The sequence below is a fragment of the Saprolegnia diclina genome (genome assembly GCF_000281045.1).
Source record: "Saprolegnia diclina VS20 unplaced genomic scaffold supercont1.33, whole genome shotgun sequence".
Classification (NCBI taxonomy): domain Eukaryota; phylum Oomycota; class Saprolegniomycetes; order Saprolegniales; family Saprolegniaceae; genus Saprolegnia; species Saprolegnia diclina.
This window is the reverse complement of record NW_008246100.1, coordinates 561,393-578,488: the sequence shown is the minus strand read 5'-3', so window position 1 is coordinate 578,488 and position 17,096 is coordinate 561,393. Positions and strand designations below refer to the sequence as shown.

At 58.9% G+C, this 17,096-nt stretch overlaps 7 protein-coding genes across 9 annotated transcripts; 3 read left to right on the top strand and 4 right to left on the bottom strand.

Annotated features, from left to right (window-relative positions):
* Positions 1 to 41: 41 nt before the first annotated feature.
* On the top strand, positions 42 to 1,018 carry SDRG_10167 (AUR protein kinase). The gene is made up of 3 exons (XM_008616146.1): positions 42 to 498; positions 545 to 661; positions 712 to 1,018. Exons 1-3 carry the CDS (start codon positions 205 to 207, stop codon positions 931 to 933), a joined length of 633 nt encoding a protein of 210 aa, XP_008614368.1. The 5' UTR covers positions 42 to 204; the 3' UTR covers positions 934 to 1,018.
* A 57-nt stretch (positions 1,019 to 1,075) lies between these two features.
* On the bottom strand, positions 1,076 to 4,573 carry SDRG_10166 (hypothetical protein). The gene is made up of 5 exons (XM_008616145.1): positions 3,361 to 4,573; positions 2,573 to 3,309; positions 2,125 to 2,523; positions 1,517 to 2,074; positions 1,076 to 1,468 (listed from the first exon to the last, which is right to left on the bottom strand). Exons 1-5 carry the CDS (start codon positions 4,515 to 4,517, stop codon positions 1,206 to 1,208), a joined length of 3,114 nt encoding a protein of 1,037 aa, XP_008614367.1. The 5' UTR covers positions 4,518 to 4,573; the 3' UTR covers positions 1,076 to 1,205.
* A 749-nt stretch (positions 4,574 to 5,322) lies between these two features.
* SDRG_10165 (hypothetical protein) lies at positions 5,323 to 8,752 on the top strand (the record flags this gene model as incomplete). The annotated part of the gene is made up of 10 exons (XM_008616144.1): positions 5,323 to 5,594; positions 5,817 to 6,048; positions 6,090 to 6,125; positions 6,169 to 6,438; positions 6,482 to 7,093; positions 7,145 to 7,755; positions 7,802 to 7,886; positions 7,932 to 7,974; positions 8,017 to 8,624; positions 8,750 to 8,752. 10 exons carry the CDS (start codon positions 5,323 to 5,325, stop codon positions 8,750 to 8,752), a joined length of 2,772 nt encoding a protein of 923 aa, XP_008614366.1.
* Positions 8,753 to 8,784: 32 nt separating this feature from the next.
* SDRG_10164 (hypothetical protein) lies at positions 8,785 to 11,219 on the bottom strand (the record flags this gene model as incomplete). The annotated part of the gene is made up of 8 exons (XM_008616143.1): positions 8,785 to 10,098; positions 10,143 to 10,270; positions 10,318 to 10,360; positions 10,405 to 10,558; positions 10,609 to 10,685; positions 10,734 to 10,871; positions 10,916 to 11,057; positions 11,107 to 11,219. The coding sequence occupies 8 exons, from the start codon at positions 11,217 to 11,219 to the stop codon at positions 8,785 to 8,787; spliced, it is 2,109 nt and encodes a 702-aa protein (XP_008614365.1).
* Positions 11,220 to 12,142: 923 nt separating this feature from the next.
* On the bottom strand, positions 12,143 to 13,960 carry SDRG_10163 (hypothetical protein). The gene is made up of 6 exons (XM_008616142.1): positions 13,374 to 13,960; positions 13,209 to 13,330; positions 13,052 to 13,155; positions 12,713 to 13,003; positions 12,575 to 12,666; positions 12,143 to 12,522 (listed from the first exon to the last, which is right to left on the bottom strand). The coding sequence occupies exons 1-6, from the start codon at positions 13,922 to 13,924 to the stop codon at positions 12,222 to 12,224; spliced, it is 1,461 nt and encodes a 486-aa protein (XP_008614364.1). The 5' UTR covers positions 13,925 to 13,960; the 3' UTR covers positions 12,143 to 12,221.
* A 527-nt stretch (positions 13,961 to 14,487) lies between these two features.
* SDRG_10162 (hypothetical protein) lies at positions 14,488 to 15,192 on the top strand (the record flags this gene model as incomplete). 3 transcript variants are annotated; one of them, XM_008616140.1, is made up of 5 exons in its annotated part: positions 14,488 to 14,556; positions 14,667 to 14,714; positions 14,763 to 14,869; positions 14,915 to 15,006; positions 15,055 to 15,192. In XM_008616140.1, the coding sequence occupies exons 1-5, from the start codon at positions 14,530 to 14,532 to the stop codon at positions 15,132 to 15,134; spliced, it is 354 nt and encodes a 117-aa protein (XP_008614362.1). In that variant the 5' UTR covers positions 14,488 to 14,529. The 3 variants fall into 3 exon arrangements, with proteins under 3 accessions (XP_008614362.1, XP_008614363.1, XP_008614361.1); XM_008616139.1 differs by having other exon boundaries at positions 14,530 to 14,568; positions 15,055 to 15,134; XM_008616141.1 differs by having other exon boundaries at positions 14,488 to 14,714.
* On the bottom strand, positions 15,082 to 16,871 carry SDRG_10161 (hypothetical protein). The gene is made up of 6 exons (XM_008616138.1): positions 16,565 to 16,871; positions 16,278 to 16,517; positions 16,113 to 16,230; positions 15,866 to 16,063; positions 15,360 to 15,814; positions 15,082 to 15,316 (listed from the first exon to the last, which is right to left on the bottom strand). Exons 1-6 carry the CDS (start codon positions 16,835 to 16,837, stop codon positions 15,158 to 15,160), a joined length of 1,443 nt encoding a protein of 480 aa, XP_008614360.1. The 5' UTR covers positions 16,838 to 16,871; the 3' UTR covers positions 15,082 to 15,157.
* Positions 16,872 to 17,096: the final 225 nt, after the last annotated feature.

The window sequence follows — 17,096 nt, the reverse complement described above, 5'->3', positions numbered from 1 at the left end:
TTGTTTCCGCACCTCTTCCGCGAAGAGTACCCTCGCGAGCTGGGTTGCTACCCACGCCCCTTTTCGGAAGGCGGCACGTTGCTCGATTATGACGACTTTGAAGACTACGCACCAATTGCGACGGGCAAGACCACTACCGTGTTCAAGGCCACACACTGTCCGACTGGCACTGCTGTCGCCATCAAGGCGATCGTGCGCGCGTCGATGACGTACGGCGCGTGTGTGAACTTTCGGCGGGCGGTCGAATTTGGTTTTCACATTCAAGATCCCGCAGTCGTGCCTGTCTTTGGGTGGTTTTACACCGCCGACAAAGTATTTATCGTGACGGAGTACTGCGCCATGGGCGACTTGAACGACGTTTACCCGGCGCCAGGTCCCGTTGCGCCGCTGGAAGTTGCCAAGGTTGCTTGCCAGCTGGTCCAAGGCCTCAAGACCATCCACGGCAACGGGGTCGCTCACCGCCGCCTCACGTTTGACAACATTCTTGTCACGGAAGACGTATGACCACGAAGGACCTGCCATTTGGAGTATTCTATTTGTCTAGGGCAAGGTGAAGATCGCAAACTTTAGTGGGGCCGCTCGGGGCAAGCGGGTCTCTCTCCCGGGCCCCAACACTAACCCACCCAAGGAAATGAAGTCGGACAAGTGCCACTCGACACCGGCACGTCCAGGAACACAAAACGCCCCGCGTTCTCATATTGTTTATGTTAGGTGGACTTGTGGAGCCTTGGCATCGTTCTTTTCACCCTTCTCACGGGGGCCGCTCCGGTCACTGACGGCGAGGGTGACACGCTGTTGCCCCTCAATTTCCCCGACGACATGTCGGTCGATGGCATCGACTTGATCTCCCAGATCCTCGTCGACGACGAGACGAAGCGACTCTCGCTCAGCGCCATTGAGGCACATGCGTTCCTCGCCTTGGGCAACAAGTAGTAACTACCTTCTTCAACCCGAGGCTACCATTTGCTACGCGTATTCCCTGTGCCAAATGTATATCAAGGTGCCAACCGCTCACTCGAAGCTGCGACGTTCGCACCATGCGTCAAAACCAATAATGTGGTATGTGCACGTGTTTTCAGTGGAAGCCAACAACACATTTTATGAAAATGGTGTGTGAGATTCGTGCATGACGTGGCATCCTGGTGTTACAGCACCGCAACGACGATCGCCGCGTCCCCATGCTACTTGGCTGTATTGTGTGTGAGTTAAATATGTATCTTGACAAGGATTTGGATTCCGACCGTAAAGCTCGCGGCGAGAAACGAGTTGGCAACCATCCAAAAATGGTCGGTCGTGCGGACTTCGATGGGCGATCGCTGGCTGCAAGCGAGCTGCGAGTGACTGGGGCCGACGCGGCACGCCAAGTGGTGCGTCCATACGTACGCCATCACCGTCGAGAGCAGCTCAAAGAAGAGCGCCAGCACCACCACTCGGAACCGAAGCCGTTGGATCTCGGCCATGACGTGCTCTAGACAGCACCATCAACCTCTTATTCCGAGCTGCAAACGAGGACTACCATTCACGCGCGCCTGCCACGAGAAGGATCCGGCGACGCCAAACCACGCAAAGGCGCACGTCAAGAGAGCTTTCATGCCGTGGGCATGCAGCAGCGGGGTCGCCGGCGTCACGAGATAGCCGTACACGAGCGCGAGAAGTACATACGGCCAGACGGCCACGTCATAGACGCGGTCCAGCACCGCACGCACAACGTCGACACCGCTCTTGCGGCGCGTCGGAGCCGACTTGAGGTTGGTCTGGGACTCGATGCGGGTGCCGTAGACCGACCCGGAGGACGCGCGGTCGAGGCGCGGGCGCACCGAGAGCGGCGTCGGAAGCGTGCCAGCGTCCAAGTGCTCGAACCACTTGTTCATGCGGAGGCGCAGCCACGCGTAGAACGGGTCGTTCTGGATGCGCAAGACGTGCGGATTGGTCGTACCCGGCTCGTTTGTATGCTTTTCAACCTTGGCGGCTTCGCGCATGAGCAAGTAGAGGAGGACGCCAGCCATCTTTTTAATGGTAAAGTTGAGCAGCGACATGGGCACGGGGCACTTGGGGTGTACGTTGACGACGATACCTAGTCGATTGCTAAAATAAGACTATTGCGTTGGAGCGAGGCGACTGTACAGGTGCGACCGCGATTGCGCGCATACGGCTCGACGAGCGCGCGGAACGCCCGTAGCTCCATGCGGTCGGCGTTCCAGCCTTTGACGGGTGGAAATTCAATGTTGTTGACGGGACTCTGGTCCTCGGTGATCGACTTGCCGAGGAGCACGACACACCGGTGCTCGTACGTGGCGTTGATGCCGAATGCGTGGACCACCGCGTCGCGCTGCATGAGCGGGATCGCAACGCTGAGGTACGTGATCAGTTCCACGCGGCCGAGCGTCGCAAGCAGCGACGATTTGTTGCAGAATGGCGCCCAGAGGTTGAAGAGGTCCGTCTCCCGCACGACCGCGAGTGCATTGAAGATGTCGACGCCTTCGCAGATGCCATCGAGTTTGAGCCAAATCGTGCCATCGTCGCCTAGTACCATTAGCGTCAGGTGCACTGCGAGAATGCACAAGTAAGATACCCGGTTTCCAGTGAGTCGAGACGCCAAAGTAGGTTTGGGCGAACCGCCACCCGGCGTCGGCGTCGGCGTTGAACTCGTGCAGAGCGTGCATACCTTGGGCACATCGCTCCTTGACTACGGTGAGGGCTGGCTGCTTGGCGTCCACTTGCGCTTGGATCGACGCACACAGCGGGTTGTCCTTGCGCGCGCTCAGAAATTGCTCGAGCTTTTCAATGAGCGGACCCGCGGAGAAGTGCCGTTCTTCGTTCATGAGCAGCTCAATGTGTGTCCAAACCCACTGCGCATTGTCGAGGTTGACGGCGACGTGGCCGTAGTCCATGAGCGTCTCGCGGAGTGCGCGGGCGTCGACGTCGGCAGCTGACGGACTCGGCGGCAACGTGCTCAGCGGTGTCGACGACGACGATGACGAAGCCGAGAGTGGCTTTGGCTTGAGCGACTTGGAGCTAAAGGCGCGCGAGAGCCGCCGCGTGAGCGATAGTTTCGGTCGATCTTCCTTGCCGAGGACGACGAGCTTGGCCGACGTGTTGCAGCGGAGATAGTGCACGACCTCGTTCAGCGATAGCTCGAGCATGTTGGCGCCGTTGATCTCGAGCACTTGCCAGCCCGCCGGCACAATCACGTCGTGGTGAAACGTGAACGGGCGCATGAGCACGGCCCCGGCTTTGGGCGCGCGGCCGCCAATGTATTCGTGGAGGTTGTCACTGTGGTGGACGTGGAGCTTGACCGCATCGTCCGACCTACTCCATTTGAATACTATCAATCGATCAAACAATCAAGTTGAGACGCACTTTTCCAGCACGGACGTTGCCACAATATCATCATGGACGAGCTGGAAGCCAATGACGAGCGGTCGCGGCGCCCGCCGAATGCGGTCGACGATCTCCTTTACGCTCTGTCCTTGGACCGAGACAGCGTTGAGCGACACGACGATCGTGCCACGAGGAAGGGCCGCCATCGACTTGGCGGCCTCCGTGCCGGGATCACACCCGAGGACGACTGCAAGCTTGGAATACACGTCCGTCTCGAGCCGGAGACCGGTGTGATCTTGCATAAAGTCGAGGAAGAACGTCGAGGCGTCGGCGGTCGGCAACGCAAACGCCGAGACGGACCGCGCGCTGCGACTCGTTGGCGACAAGCGGCGGTGCGTCGGCGACGGCGGAAACACCGTCGGGTCGGGCTCGTCGACCGAGTATGACCGCGCATGCCGCAGCGACGGCCGCCGCATCGAGCTCTTTCGCTCCGAGCGCAGTCGCACGAGCTGTGACGGAATCTCTTGGACCGCGTCATCGCTGAAGCTGCGCGTGTACGCTGCGTAGTTGGCACACGCCATCTTGAGGTCGTTGAGGTACGAGGAGAGGCCGGTTTGGAGGCCCCAGTTGATGAGCGTGTTCGGCACGCTGTAGTTGGACTCGTCGCAGTACTCGACGTATATGTCGCAGCCGTTGACGCCGGACGACCGAATCACGATGCGCGACGCGAACGCTTCGACGCGGATCGTGTGGTTGACTTCGGGCGCGTCCTTGTGCAGGCCGGCGTGGGCGACAAGCACAAACGCGTTCTCGAGGTACGCGACGCGCCGGTGGTAGACGTAGTCGCGGTTCGAGAAGGGCCATGGCATCTTGATGCACCAGTAGACAACGTCGAGCATGCAGTCGCGCGGCGACTGGTCGACGACGTAGGCCTGCTTCACGGACGCGTCCCACGTCTTGCGGTACGCAATGTCGGCGAGCACGTTGAAGAGCGTATCGGCGGCGTATGGTAGCCATGCCTTGACAAAGTACTTGGGCAGCGTCGTGTCGGGCGGGTAGCAGCGATAGAGCTCAAACTGCGGCTCCACGTAGACCTTTTCGTCGTCCGCCATCTTGGCCCAGAGCGACGCCTCCGTGAGCTCCAGCGCCGACGCCATGACCTCGGACGAGATCTCGGGCGACGAGTGGTGGCGCATGACGAGGCCGGATCGCAAATGGCCATGTGAACCGCCGCCACGCTCGTTGCATTCGAAATTCGAAGAAAACCGCCGACTTCGCCCCGTGTCTTCGACGTGAGCAACACCCTCGCCGCGCTGGCTCCGATGACACCTCGCCTATCGCAGTGTCACTACTGTAGCTTACGAGCATGCTCGTCCTAGCAGCGTGGTGGTGGCGACTACGCACAGTGTTGCGGCGCGCCGGTTCCCAAAGTAGCTTGCGCTTGAAACTCCCGCGTCGGCGGACGAAACGATACCACCATCGTTGCCCGCGTGTGTTGCTGCTGCTGTTGGTGCGGTAGTCACGTCACAGCCAAGACCTGTAAGCGACCCAAGACACAGAAGCGACGCGGCCACCGTTTGCACGCATAGCCCGATCGGGCGGAAATTCAAGTCGAACATTTTGAGCCCAACGGAGCTTTGAACCTGGAAAGAGACCTTTCCAGAAGGCTCCATTTGGTGCAGTTTGGTGCAGCGTATTGACGTCGGACATTCCGAAATGGCATCAACTCGACAAGCAAGTCGGCCAGTCCACGCTGGGCCATACCTATGATGGTACATGGCACCGACGACCGACCTTTGCCGAAGTGGTCCTTGTATCAGAGGGCAATGTACGAGTGAGTGATAAGACTCTTGGTGTGGGCTCCAGTGTGGACTCGGTCGAAGATCGTAGAAGGCCCCACTGGAAGGCCCCCATCGCGATCTTCGGTTGTTTATCCGGATGTGGCTGGCGTGTATCCGGACGTTGCCTTTTTGTGTTCTGTCAACAAGCAAGAGAGGAAGAATGGTGGCCCGAGCTTTTAGCGCTGGCGTCCTCGTGGCGGCCGCGGGGTACCTCTCGACGCGGGCGCTCATCGAGGAGCGCACGGCCGACGCGCTCCTGCGCATCGACGCCATGCGCACGCGCGTCAACCCGCCTGTCCGAAGGGCCACGACCAAGAAGCCGCTGCCGCGCCACGCCGTCGAACACGAGTACTACACGAATGTGCGCGAGAGCTGGAACTCGCGCGTCCTCGCCTTCCGCGGCCTCGTCCTGGACGCTGTGAAGCAGACCAAGTAGACCCTGCACGAGAAGCAACCGTTTTGGCTAAGCATCTACGAATTGACGTGTGACTTGTGACGTCGTTCATCGACTGCATTTCGCACCCACGCAGCTTGCCGTAGCACACATGCAGCGCCGTCCACGCGCAAGGCTGACGATAGGACGCGCTGTCGGTACTTGGAAAGGCGCTGTAACCGCTGGCCAACGACGCCATTTATGCAAGAGGACGCATGCAGTCGCAGCAACGACGTCGTAGACGTGCTTCGGGACCAGCTGCACCGGCGCACCCAGCTCCTGGACGACCTGCGGACTGCGTACATGCACGACGTCATTGTCGTGCGCGATCGGCTCTTTGCCCATGGGCTAGACCCCGACGAAGCCCTCCGCGCGTTGCCCAGCATCGACCTCACGCCACACTTGCCGCTGTTTAGCCCGACAAATGCAGCCCTTCGCATCTCGCCGTGCAAGGTACCTTGCGTTCAACTGAGGTAGTGCGACTAGAGCTGTAGGCGTGCGGCGGCAGCGTCGTCATGCTTCGCACCGACGTACGATTCGTGCTCGTCGCGCCATCGTGCAAATCCTGCGTAGGACGAAGCGCTGAAGATCGCAGCTGACAAAGTCGCAGCACTCGAAGCGCAAGTGGGGTCGCTGCGTCATGCGCGAATAGAAGCGGATGCAGCCGCGGCGGCCGCAACCACCGAGCTCGCGCAGATGCAACGCATGTTCCTCAAGGAGCAAGCCGCCCACCGCTCGGTGGGTGACGCCAAAAAGCGGCTGGAAGCCAAGCTCGTGGCCATGGGCACGCGCGTCGCAGAGGCGACGCAGGTCGCGTTCGACCTCAAACAGCAAACGACCAAGGTACGTCGAGCCGCGAGGCGTGAACGATGACGCGAGTGCGTAGACGGAAGCCATACGAGCAGCCCACGACGTGCTGGCAAAGGCTCTCGGCACCACGGAGCGCGCCAGAGACGCTGCGCTGCTCCAGTGCGCAGCAACCCGCGAGACGCTCGCGACAGCCAAAATTGAGCTCAGTGCTGCGCAAGAACGAGAAGCCGACCTCCAAGGCCGACTGCATCAGCTAGAAGCAACGCACGAGGTTGCGAAGCAGCGCCACGACCAAGTTCGACTCGAGCTGCACCAGATGACACAGCGCGTGCGACTCATCGAAGAGCAGACAAAGCTTACGTACCTCGTCGAGTTGAACGTACTCACACGGAAGCTTGGCGAAGCCAGAGAGTCCTTGCGCCGTCTTCAAGATACAACGAGCATGCAACTGGAAGATTATGCCATGCGTCTCTCGCCGCTCGCAGCAGCCCTAGCAATCGCCCACGAGACGATCACCCAACTGAACACAGCGCTACTTGCCCAGACCGAGGTCGCATCGCGCGCGTCTATTGACGAACAGAGTGAGCACGAGCGCGTGGCGGCAACCTCAGCTTCTGCACTGGCCTTAATACGGGCCGAGTGCCAAGACAAGCTAGAGCATCTGCGTGTTGAGCTTGCAATTACCAAGGTACCTACCATTTACGTAACAAGGTCCTCGTCCACAACAGCGTGCTTGTAGCGTGCGCTGTGCTTGCAGCGTCTCCGATACTACTTCAGCCGCACTTGTCAGCAGCTCATCTCCTTTCCCTTCGTACAGCTTCTGCGACACACCGTCACCGCACTGCGAGAGAGGCTCGCGTTTCTCTTGCAGGCCCAAGCGACCAAAGATATCGCGATGGCCCATACCACGAAGGAGCTAGAACAGACTCGAGCCAGCCTCCAGGAGCATCTGCGAGACGTGACCGAGACGAACCGGTCCCTTGCGCGCCGTGTAGAGGAACTCAGTACTCAAGGGAAAGCCCAACGCACAGAGACATACACGGCCCAGCGACGAACGGTCGAGCTTCAAGTGCAGACGGCGCAGCAGGCAGCCGAGCTCGAGGTGCGCGCACTGGCGCTCGTCCAAGCTCAAAACGACGCTGACGTCGCTGCCATGACCTACGAAGACTGCGTCGCGTCGCTTTTGCGCCGCAGAGAATCCCAGCTGCAGGCTTTTGTGCTCGAGCGCCAGCACGCATCAATCGCACGGCACGCGCTTGAGAGCCGTCTGGACGACGCGTCACGGGCGCTCCAGCAAGTGCAGACCGAGCACGGCGCCCTGCGACATCGCTACGCCAAGTGCTACAAGCGGTCCCCATGCCTTGACTGAATTAGAAGTTGCATGGATGGCTTGTAGACTCAAGATGGCAACGGAGACGGCCAAGGCTAAAACCAATGCGGTCGGCGAGCTTGCCGACGACTTGGCGCTCTACGGCAATCACGTAATCATGACGTGGCATCACGAGAGGCGTTTCCTACCCCACTAGATGTGTGCACTCGAGGCCAAGCTCGCCGCCGAGACCCGCCGCGGTACGCTCGAGCAAGATACAACACAAGTAGCTATGGACGTAGGCACTATGTACGTCGAGATGGTCGACAACTTGACCAAGGTGCTCCACGAGCAAACGCAGGAGGAGGTCGTGCTGCACCAGCGGCTGCACCGTCTCGAGCGCGCCTCCAGCACCGACGCGCTTGACTTTGAGGCGGCGCGGCGCGTGACAGCCGCCAAGGTGGTTCAGTGTGCGTGGCGCGCCAAACGAGTCCGCGCCAAGCACGCGCTCACGATCGGTATCCAGCGACAAAAGCTCACACTGCAACTGGCGTCGCTCCAGGCCAGCCAAGACGCTGCGGTGCAAGGGCTGCACTGGCTGGCAGCGGCCGAGGCGAATGCGAGCACGTTGCAAACCCTCGGGGTCGACGCGAGCTTTCTTGCCGACGCGCCGCGCTGGGATGACGCAAAGCGCGAGGCCGCCGCCATCTCGATCCAGTCGGCGTGGCGATGTCGGCGAGCCAAGCGAGGTCGCCTTCCCGCCCCCCTTGGCAGCCCCCAGCGGATTGCGCGGGAGCAGCACGACCGAGCACAGGCCTTGCGCCAAGCGTCGCGCCATGAGTCGCTCGTGGCCCTGGACGTGGCCAAACTGCACATGCAAAAGCTCGCAGCGTGTGGCGTGCGCATCACGGTCGCCAATCGCGGCAACCCGCCGCCTGCCAAACAAAAGAGCAAGCGCTGTGGGTCGGCGCCAGCGTACCCTGGAATGCTCAAGTACATGCTCGCCCACCCCATCAAACTCTCGAAACGCAGTAGTAGCAGTCGTCAGAAGAGTGCCATACAAGGAGATGTTACTCGGTCGTCGGCGTTGTTTTCGTAAAGTACCCGAGCAGCGTGCCAGCTTGCGTCTTGATCGGTGGTGTCTTCTTGGACGAGGCTCTGGACGAGGCGCGGGTAGCTCCGTTCGCCTGCGATGTTGTAGGGCTCTTGGATGAGGCCCGGTTCTTGGGTAGGGCAATAGGCGCTGGCGTCTTGACGGCCTTCTTGGTCGTTGGGGGCAGCGCATTCGAGGCGCGCTGGACTGCAGCTCCTTTTGTGGGGCTCTTAAACTGCAAGCGGGGCACGGGCACAGCCTTCTTTGGCGCCGAGAAGATCGACATGCCTGAATTGACGGTCCGAATCGTCGTGGGCTCGACGGCCATAGCGGCGTGCAAGGCGGCCCCCGACAGCGTTGCATCTTCCTCGTCGTCATCCTCATCGTCGCTAACGTTTGCAAAGAGATTTGGCTTCTTGGCAGGCGGTGACGGCAGCGCGTCACGAGTCGATGGCGAGTACGAACGTTTGGTTGCCGCGGGCAAGCCAAACGACGGAGGAAACTTGCGTGGGCTTGCGACGGGCGATGCGATGCCGCCAAAGGACGGAGCGAACGAGCGTTGGCTTGGCGCCGCGTAAACGCTAAAGATACTCTCCATGGTTTTGGCGCGAACCTCGTCGCAGTCGATGGGCTGACGCTTGAACACTGGACGCTTGGCGACAGCGGGCGACGGAGTTGCTTCGGGCGAGCTTCCGGCATGAGCCCCAAACCAGCGCCGACCTGTCGCGCGGGGTGGTGGCGACTGGAACGACTGCGATGGCGGCGCTCGCTGCGACGTTGAGAACTGGGACGCCGGTGAGTTCTGCTGCTTTGGCGACGACGGGGCTCGTTGCGAGAGCGACGACTGACTCGGCTCTGAATTTTGTGTTGCCCCTGTGCTCTGACTTGGCTGGGAGCTCTGCGTCGAGAGGGCACTCTGGCTCGGCTGCGAACTGCTTTGCGAACTCGACTCCGACGCGTCACTTCGTGCGAGGCGCTTGTTGTTGTAAATGTCGCGAATGACCTCCTGCGGCGACAGAATGCCCAGAAAAGGCGTCTCCGTCAACGACGCAGTCACACGTTCGAAGATATCTTCGACCACTTCATAGTCGGACGCGGTGACAAGGTGGACGCAGCACTGCGTCGACGGGTCGTAGACGTAGTGGTGGTAGAAGAGCGCTTCGGCCTTGTAAAAGCGCTCGAGGTAGTCGTCGGGCACGGTTGCGCCGTCAAACTTGAGTTTGCTCAAAAGCCGGGGAATGCGCAGCGTGCCCTTGACACCGCGGTAGTCGAATACATGTTGAATGGCTCGCTACAAAGCGAATTCAAATCAAATGACATCAGAAATTAGCGTACGACGATGCCAATGTGGTGCAGGGAGTCGAGAAAGTCGCAGCCCGCGAGGATGCACGCGTGCACAAACATCCGCGTCGGCTCGTGGCCGCCAGACAGAAAGTACGAAAGCTTGCGTAGGACGCCGTTGGCTACATACACCCTTGATCAACGAGCTCAAAGCGCCATGTAGCTGTACCACTCGTCTTGCCGTGGGTATGAATCGCGTCCTTGCTAAGCATCTATTGCAGCGTAAGACCGGTTCTCTTGTGGTGCTATGGAGGACCTTGCAGTCACCGGTTTCCTCGAGCTTGAAGAGGACCGGGACGCTAATGTTGGCGGCCGCGCAGTAGACGAGGATGTCTGAGTCCTCCGTGATGATGGCCGTCGTCACTTGGTGCTTGCAGAGAAACACCATCTGCGCGTCGGCCTCAAATGGCCTGCAGATACGCTGCAGATGAGTCCATACAGCGTAAAGACAGGGACGTACGCTGTCACAAACTCGACGTTGGCCTTGCGCAAGGCGTCATGCACTGATGCGATGATCGCAGACGTTATGTTGATCGACTAGGCTGCGTGAGGCAAAGGCGGCGTAGAGGTAGGATGTAATGGTACCCGCTGAAAGTACTGGGACGTCTTGGCCATTTTCTCCTTGCGCTCGTCGCCCACGAGGCTGCGGGCTTCTCGCAGATGCTGCATGGCCATGTCGTGGTTCTCTTGCTTGGCGCTGCGGCGCTTGTCGTGCGTCGACGACTGCAACCATGTAAGACCTTAGCCCTTCCATGGATCAGGTCAACCTTCAGCGGGATCTTGTTGCCGTCAAAGACGAGAAGCGGCTTGACGCCGACGGCCTTGAGCATGTCGGTGCGTCGGAGGATGTACTTGACGTACGTTTCGGTCTCGTTGCCGACCGCGAGATCCCATGCACAGCCATAGCACCTACATGCAGGCATGCTTTGGGACCTCCATGACGAGGACAGGAGCGTACGCCTTATGGAGCCATGAGAGAGCGTCGACGGCGACGGTCTGCCCTCGGAAGTCGCGGGCGTGGGATGGCGCCATGACCTCCTTGAGCGCGCCGAGGAGCCCCGCAATCCCCATGGTTTGTGAAAGGCCAAATGTAGTGTGGTATCCGGAGTTCCGGATAACAATGGCGCGAAACATCCGGCTCCGATCTAAATCAGCGCGCTCCAAGGTCTGTCTGGCAGCATGACGAAGCGACAGGGTTAGAGATGAGCTCGGTGCACATACCTTCGGGTTTCTCTTCTACGTTGGCGAGCTGGTCGCTCGCAGGTATCTGCAATCGAATGATCGTTCTGGGCGTTGGCCAAGGACAAAATTCATGGGGATAACGGCTTGGCGCCCGCGATCGTCTTCATTCGTCGCTTGGCGTTGGTGGGTCCGGGCGGCGCGTTGAGAGACTGTCTTGTACGAGTAGACGACGCAGAGATTTGTATTAGCGCTGTCAGACCAAGCCGCTTCTCTTCCAGCTCGCTCAAGCTCGGTGACACCAAGCAGCAGATTCGCGCCGTTCAAGCAGCGCCATCTATTGCGTTTTGAGACCTCAGAAGTGACTGCGCTTAGGCAAAGACGGGGATAGAGACTTCAGTCTGACGCATTGACATCGAGCAGTCGTTAGTGCTTTCTCCAGCCTGAGTCGCAAGCGTCACCATTTTCGACGCGAGAGCACAGCTGTCTCCATGAGTCGCAGCACTGAGAGCTTGCGGGTAGGGGTCTAGTACTCGGGGTCAATCACTACATTCAATTCGTCTGGCTCGACTGCAAAAACGATCGACTGAAGCAAAAACTACACCACTAGTACCACCCGAGACAGCTGCCCATTGCGCCGCACACTATGTGCATACTACACGCAAGCGCCGGTCTCTTTCACATGAAGGACGCACTCCATCACGACGGTTGAGACGACCGGATTCTGGCCTGCACGAACCCGGTCTTCACTGCTGCTAGGCCTCAGGTCCCAGAGTAGCAACCCTACTTCCCTGACCTGCCGGTCCACAGAATACTGTCATCCTACAAAGGCAGAGGTCGATTACGCTTATCATCGTCCTAATGCAAAGCACCAGCCGCACGCAGAAACGAAAATTAAATCGCGTCACGCGCCGGCGTCGTCGTTGCCGCCTCGTCGCCATCGTCGGGATGGAGACTCACTTCGGTCTCCGTGTCGGACGTCTCCTCGACAACGACGAGCTCGACGTCGCCGGCCTTGGTGCTCGGGCAGTCGGCCTCGGACGACGGGACTTGCACCGAGTGCGCGTAGAGCAAGCTCGTGCGCGTCGGCCGCCAAATGATCGAGACAACAAAGACAACACAAAAATTGAGTGCGCGGCTCGAGGCCCAGAGCACCCACATCCAGTCCCACGAGAGCTCAATGCGCTTCGAGTAGCTACAAATTGGTGTAAATAAATCCGAAGGGGCATGAGCGACGACAGACGTACACGGCGTTCTCAAACACCGTAAAGAGAAACGTAATGGCCATAAAGGTCACGAGGACCGTGAAGAGCGTGTCGTACATCTTGTACTTGGCCGACTAGAACAAATACTCAGTCGACGACGAGGTAGTGGCAATGGCATACCTGGCCTGTCGCGCGGAGTGTCTTGCGCGTGAGCATGAGCGAGGTAAAGATCCAGCCGGCAAAGCACCCGTCCGTCGCGGTCGCGAGGAGTTCCCATACGAGCGGCGGCGAGACATCGCCCGCCGACTGGTTGGAGAGGTGTGTGATCTCCAACGCGCCGGTAGAGACGATATAGCAGAGGCCGAGACCAGTGACAAGCGCAATCTCGGCGCACGTGAGGGACGGCCGCGCGATCCCGTAGCCCAAGCAAATGATCATCGTGAGCACGCGTGCAATGAGCTTCGAAAACACCTATGTCGTTTGTAGCAAACCTCCTTGAAGAGCCAGACAAGGACGTACCTTGAGAAGCGTCGAGGCGACAATCATCTTGGGGTACGGGCAGCAGAGCGCTTCGCCCGACTCGTTGAGCGACGCGTAGGTCACATACCAGAGCAGCGTCTCCACTACACAACGACCCCGTTTCAGACGACTGTCTCGACAAGAGAGAGGTGCATACGAGTCGTGAGCAGCAGCACAAGGAGGATAAAGTAGTGCAAGCGAATGAGCGTATGGCGATTCCGGAAGAGCAGGACGAGGAAGACGCCGTCCGCGACAAGGTACGCCAGGCAGAGGCTTCCGCTACACGAAGGGCGTCAATACAGGTAGTGTCGTCACAGCTTACCTGAATGGAAGAAGGCCCCACATGAGCCCCGGCAAGTATCCGTACGGGTTCTTGAACGCAATGGCGGCGCGCAGATCGAACGCAGCGCTGTTGGGATTCTCTTCATAGGGCAGGTAGGCGGCCGGTTCCGACTCATTGCACTTGGGCCGAGCGCACGTGACAATCACGACGGTCTGAACGCCGGTCGTCGATACCACGAACGCGTCCTTCCCTTCCATGACCGTCGAGTTGTCGGATGGCAAGAAGAGTTTGCCCGTGAGATTGGACGTGTTCATCTGGTTGTAGTCTTGGCTGCAGTAATCGTCGGGCGTCTGGACCGTGTCGTCGTCCGTGTAGATGACGACGGCGACGGCGTACTCGGACGTCGGGTCGAGCTCGTCCTCGATGGGCAGTGCCAAGAAGTCGACATGGACCCACGAGTCGGCGGCGGCTTCGCTGTGGAACATGCGCTCCGAGGCCTTCCATCCGACGGCAGGGCCATCGACCACATGGATCGAGGCCTCCATCGCCCCGAAGCAGACAGCCAGCGCGAGGAAGATACCGGATCGCATACTGCTTGCGCTTCCTTTCCCACGAAAATGCAATGCCCTCCCTCAGTCATGAACCGACTAAAGCAGCTGGTTTGACTAACTAATAGGTTTGCCCCAATACATCAATGCGGCGTGCCAGCCCTTCGAAGCAAAAAGGAGCTCGATTCTACGGCACCATAGCCCAGCAAGCAATGGCATTCATCGGCTTGAGCAATCTATAGGCTCCATTGATGTGCGCTGGGACCTCAAGTACCGTAGGTAAGTCGGCCTCTGGCAAGGTTAGTTAGTCGAAATGGTCGACTACATCTTGGGGTTTTCTTTTGCGGTTGGGTTTTCGAACCCAGCTGGTTTGTGGCTTCATGGTATGTGATAGACGGCTGCCATTGGTGGATTTTTCAAAGGAGATTTTAGCCAATCCGATGACGCCAACGTCATTCGACCAGTTGGCGTCTATTTTTATGACCACCATCCCAATATTTTAAAACAAGTCCAATGAAATATATTATATTTTGAAAGGCTAAACCTGATATATGTAATTGTGATTGACGCTTTGAATATTATTATTAACATCCTTTATATTATTGTGGGTCCCACCGCAGGCCGTCAAGAAACGGAAGCCGGCGACGATGCGAGGACGGTCCGAGTACACTAAGGTGAGCGAGGAGGTATGGATGTGCTAGTGGCGGAGGAGATGATGCGTAGCGCTGCATGCAGATGCTTCTTCCTAAGGCAAGGTCTCCATGCTCATGCCACTTGTTCGTAGCCCGACGATGAGGAAGCATCGTTCCTCAACGAAGGCCAAACGCAACAAGTACGACCACGACCATCAGGATCGCATCGCTGACGACGACGATGGTAGATGGAAATGCATAAGCAGGACGAAGAGCTGGGCCAGCTGCACGACGCAGTAAAGCGGTTGGGCGACATGAGCAAGAACATCAGCGCCGAGCTCGACACCCAGAACCAGTACGGCTCCACGTGGGCATCACCCATGTTCATGGCCCCATGTAGCATGCTGGACGAAGTCAATGCGGACACGGACCGCGCCCAGGACAACTTGGACGTCATTACGCAGAAGACGCGCGAGCTTGTGAAGCAAGCAGGTCGTACCTTTGCCCATCGATCGTCGTGGGCTCATGACGTCAACGTAGGTGGGATGCAGAACTTTTGCATCATCATCGCACTCAGTCTTGTACTGATTATCTTGACCTACTTGGTCATTATGACTTAATACCTCTTCCTATTCGCGTAATGCTACGTGAGCTGGTTGAGGAAATTCTCGAGCGGAAACTCAATCTGCCGCGCAATGCGTTCGACAAACTCGTGGTCGGCGAGACAGCGCAGCTTGATGTCGTCGAGGTCGTCGAGCGACGAGACGCGCTGCAACAGCCGCATCCGGACGAGTACGTTCACCTACTCCACACGTCAGAGATGCGCGCGTGGCCGAGTGTAGTACGTGGTTGAAGACATCGCTGCGCGAGAGCGTCGTCGAGAGGTCGTCGGCCTCGAGTCCGAGCGTGGCGGGCGGGTCGTACTCTTCGAGAATACTCGAGTAAATCGCGAGGAGACGCTGGAGCGGAAACACTTTGGGACCGATGAGCTGCTGCGGGATCGCTTCAGCTTGTTTTTTTGTCATTTTCCGGGCGCCGCTACTGCCGCCGCCTTTGCGCCGCTTCTTGCTCGAGGCCGCCGTTGAAAAGTACACGGCATCGCTCTCCTGGGGGTTGAAGGACGAGAGGTAGCTCGCGAGCACGAGCATGAGGCACCCAAACGGGAGGTTCACACGCTCGGTCGTCGTCGACTCGGTGTGGGACTCGATCGCGGTGTTGCGGTGGTACAAATGCTGGAAGAGGCTCTTGGCCCGCAGCTGCGTTTGGTGCACGAGCTGCTTGTGGGCCGTCTTGTACGAGTCTGCGTCACGCCAATGATGCCACTCGTACATATATATATATCGAAATTTACCGGCGGTCGGGTCGTGCCCGCCATCGTCGGGCGCGTGCTCGTAAAAGAGTGGGAGGAGCTGGATCACCATGTAGCGAAACTCGATCCAGTCGTGGCAATCGTGCTCAAAGAGCGAGTAAAGGTACTTGATCCATGCGCGGAAGAGTCGCTCGTGCTCCCAGAGCTTGAGCTGGTCGACCAGAATATCGCAGATTTGTTCTATCAAATCAGACTAACACCTTTGTGCAAGATCAAGCGGGCATGGAACCTTGCGTGTAGAGAGGAAAATGGACATGCACGGGCACGAATGGCAAGAGCAGACGCTCCAGCGAGAGCGAGATCCCGCGCGTGACGAGGACGAGCGAGAAGCGCATCTTCATACCAAGCTACAGACAGCCATGCAGCTCGATATACACGAAAGAATGCGATCCACCTCGTTGTTGAGGCGGCAAAGACTGCGGAGGAGGTCTCGGAACCCGCGCGTGAGAAAGTGATCGATGTTGTCGAGGACAACGAGGACGTTGGGCACGTTCGTCGAGTGGAGGCCCGTCATGATCTTGGAGAGGCACTGGACGAACCCGAGGAGGTTCAGGTTGTGGTACCCGTCGCCCGTGGCCTTGGACTGAAATATCGGCAGCAGTTCGTCCGGCTGCGAGCGCGCCAGCGGATCGATCTAGAAAGTCACGGTCAGCGAGAGCTACGAATGACCTCGTAAAGCACCTGACGCAAGATGTCGGTGAAGACTTGGCGCCGCGTGTAGATGGTCGTGCAGTCGACGAAAGCCGTGTACATGGCGTGGTTGGCCTGCTTGACGGCCTCCAGCGCGGTGCGGACACAGCTGCTCTTGCCCGTCGAGTTGTAGCCATGCACCACGATGACGGGGTACCCAACGCTCGTCATCGGCTCGTGCATCTCGGAGCTCGTCGTGTCGACGTCCGGCTCGCCGCCCATGAGCGCGACAAGCTCCGCGAGTTGGGCCGCGCGGCCAAGCATTATTGCTCGTGGTGGCAGATAATGCTCACAACCGGACGGCCGGATAAATGGCGAGCGATCTTGCAGCTTCAACTCGACGAGTGCAAGTGCAATTTCGGGCGAGGCAGCAGTTTTCGACGCGAACGTGTACACGGGAACGATACTGCGAACGACGTCGTCGATTGGCACATCCAATGCCTGGGTCAGCCGTGCCTCACCCGTTGTATCATGCTGCCAGTGCCAGTGTGGCCAGTGAGCCATTGACGGAGCAGTGGTAGAA

Bases quoted from the DNA above. Each gene is read 5' to 3' on its own strand.
- SDRG_10167 (XM_008616146.1), top strand. From the start codon at position 205: ATGACGTACGGCGCGTGTGTGAACTTTCGGCGGGCGGTCGAATTTGGT. The intron at 499-544 runs GTATGACCACGA...CTATTTGTCTAG, and splicing joins ACATTCTTGTCACGGAAGAC to GGCAAGGTGAAGATCGCAAA. The intron at 662-711 runs GCACGTCCAGGA...TGTTTATGTTAG, and splicing joins ACAAGTGCCACTCGACACCG to GTGGACTTGTGGAGCCTTGG.
- SDRG_10166 (XM_008616145.1), bottom strand. From the start codon at position 4,517: ATGCGCCACCACTCGTCGCCCGAGATCTCGTCCGAGGTCATGGCGTCG. The intron at 3,310-3,360 runs GTGCGTCTCAAC...CAAATGGAGTAG, and splicing joins GCAACGTCCGTGCTGGAAAA to GTCGGACGATGCGGTCAAGC. The intron at 2,524-2,572 runs GTATCTTACTTG...TAATGGTACTAG, and splicing joins CTCGACTCACTGGAAACCGG to GCGACGATGGCACGATTTGG.
- SDRG_10163 (XM_008616142.1), bottom strand. From the start codon at position 13,924: ATGCGATCCGGTATCTTCCTCGCGCTGGCTGTCTGCTTCGGGGCGATG. The intron at 13,156-13,208 runs GTATGCACCTCT...GTCGTTGTGTAG, and splicing joins TGTGCTGCTGCTCACGACTC to TGGAGACGCTGCTCTGGTAT. The intron at 12,523-12,574 runs GTACGTCTGTCG...ACCAATTTGTAG, and splicing joins ACGGTGTTTGAGAACGCCGT to CTACTCGAAGCGCATTGAGC.
- SDRG_10161 (XM_008616138.1), bottom strand. From the start codon at position 16,837: ATGCTTGGCCGCGCGGCCCAACTCGCGGAGCTTGTCGCGCTCATGGGC. The intron at 16,064-16,112 runs GTTCCATGCCCG...CTGATTTGATAG, and splicing joins TTTTCCTCTCTACACGCAAG to AACAAATCTGCGATATTCTG. The intron at 15,815-15,865 runs GTAAATTTCGAT...GGCGTGACGCAG, and splicing joins CGGGCACGACCCGACCGCCG to ACTCGTACAAGACGGCCCAC.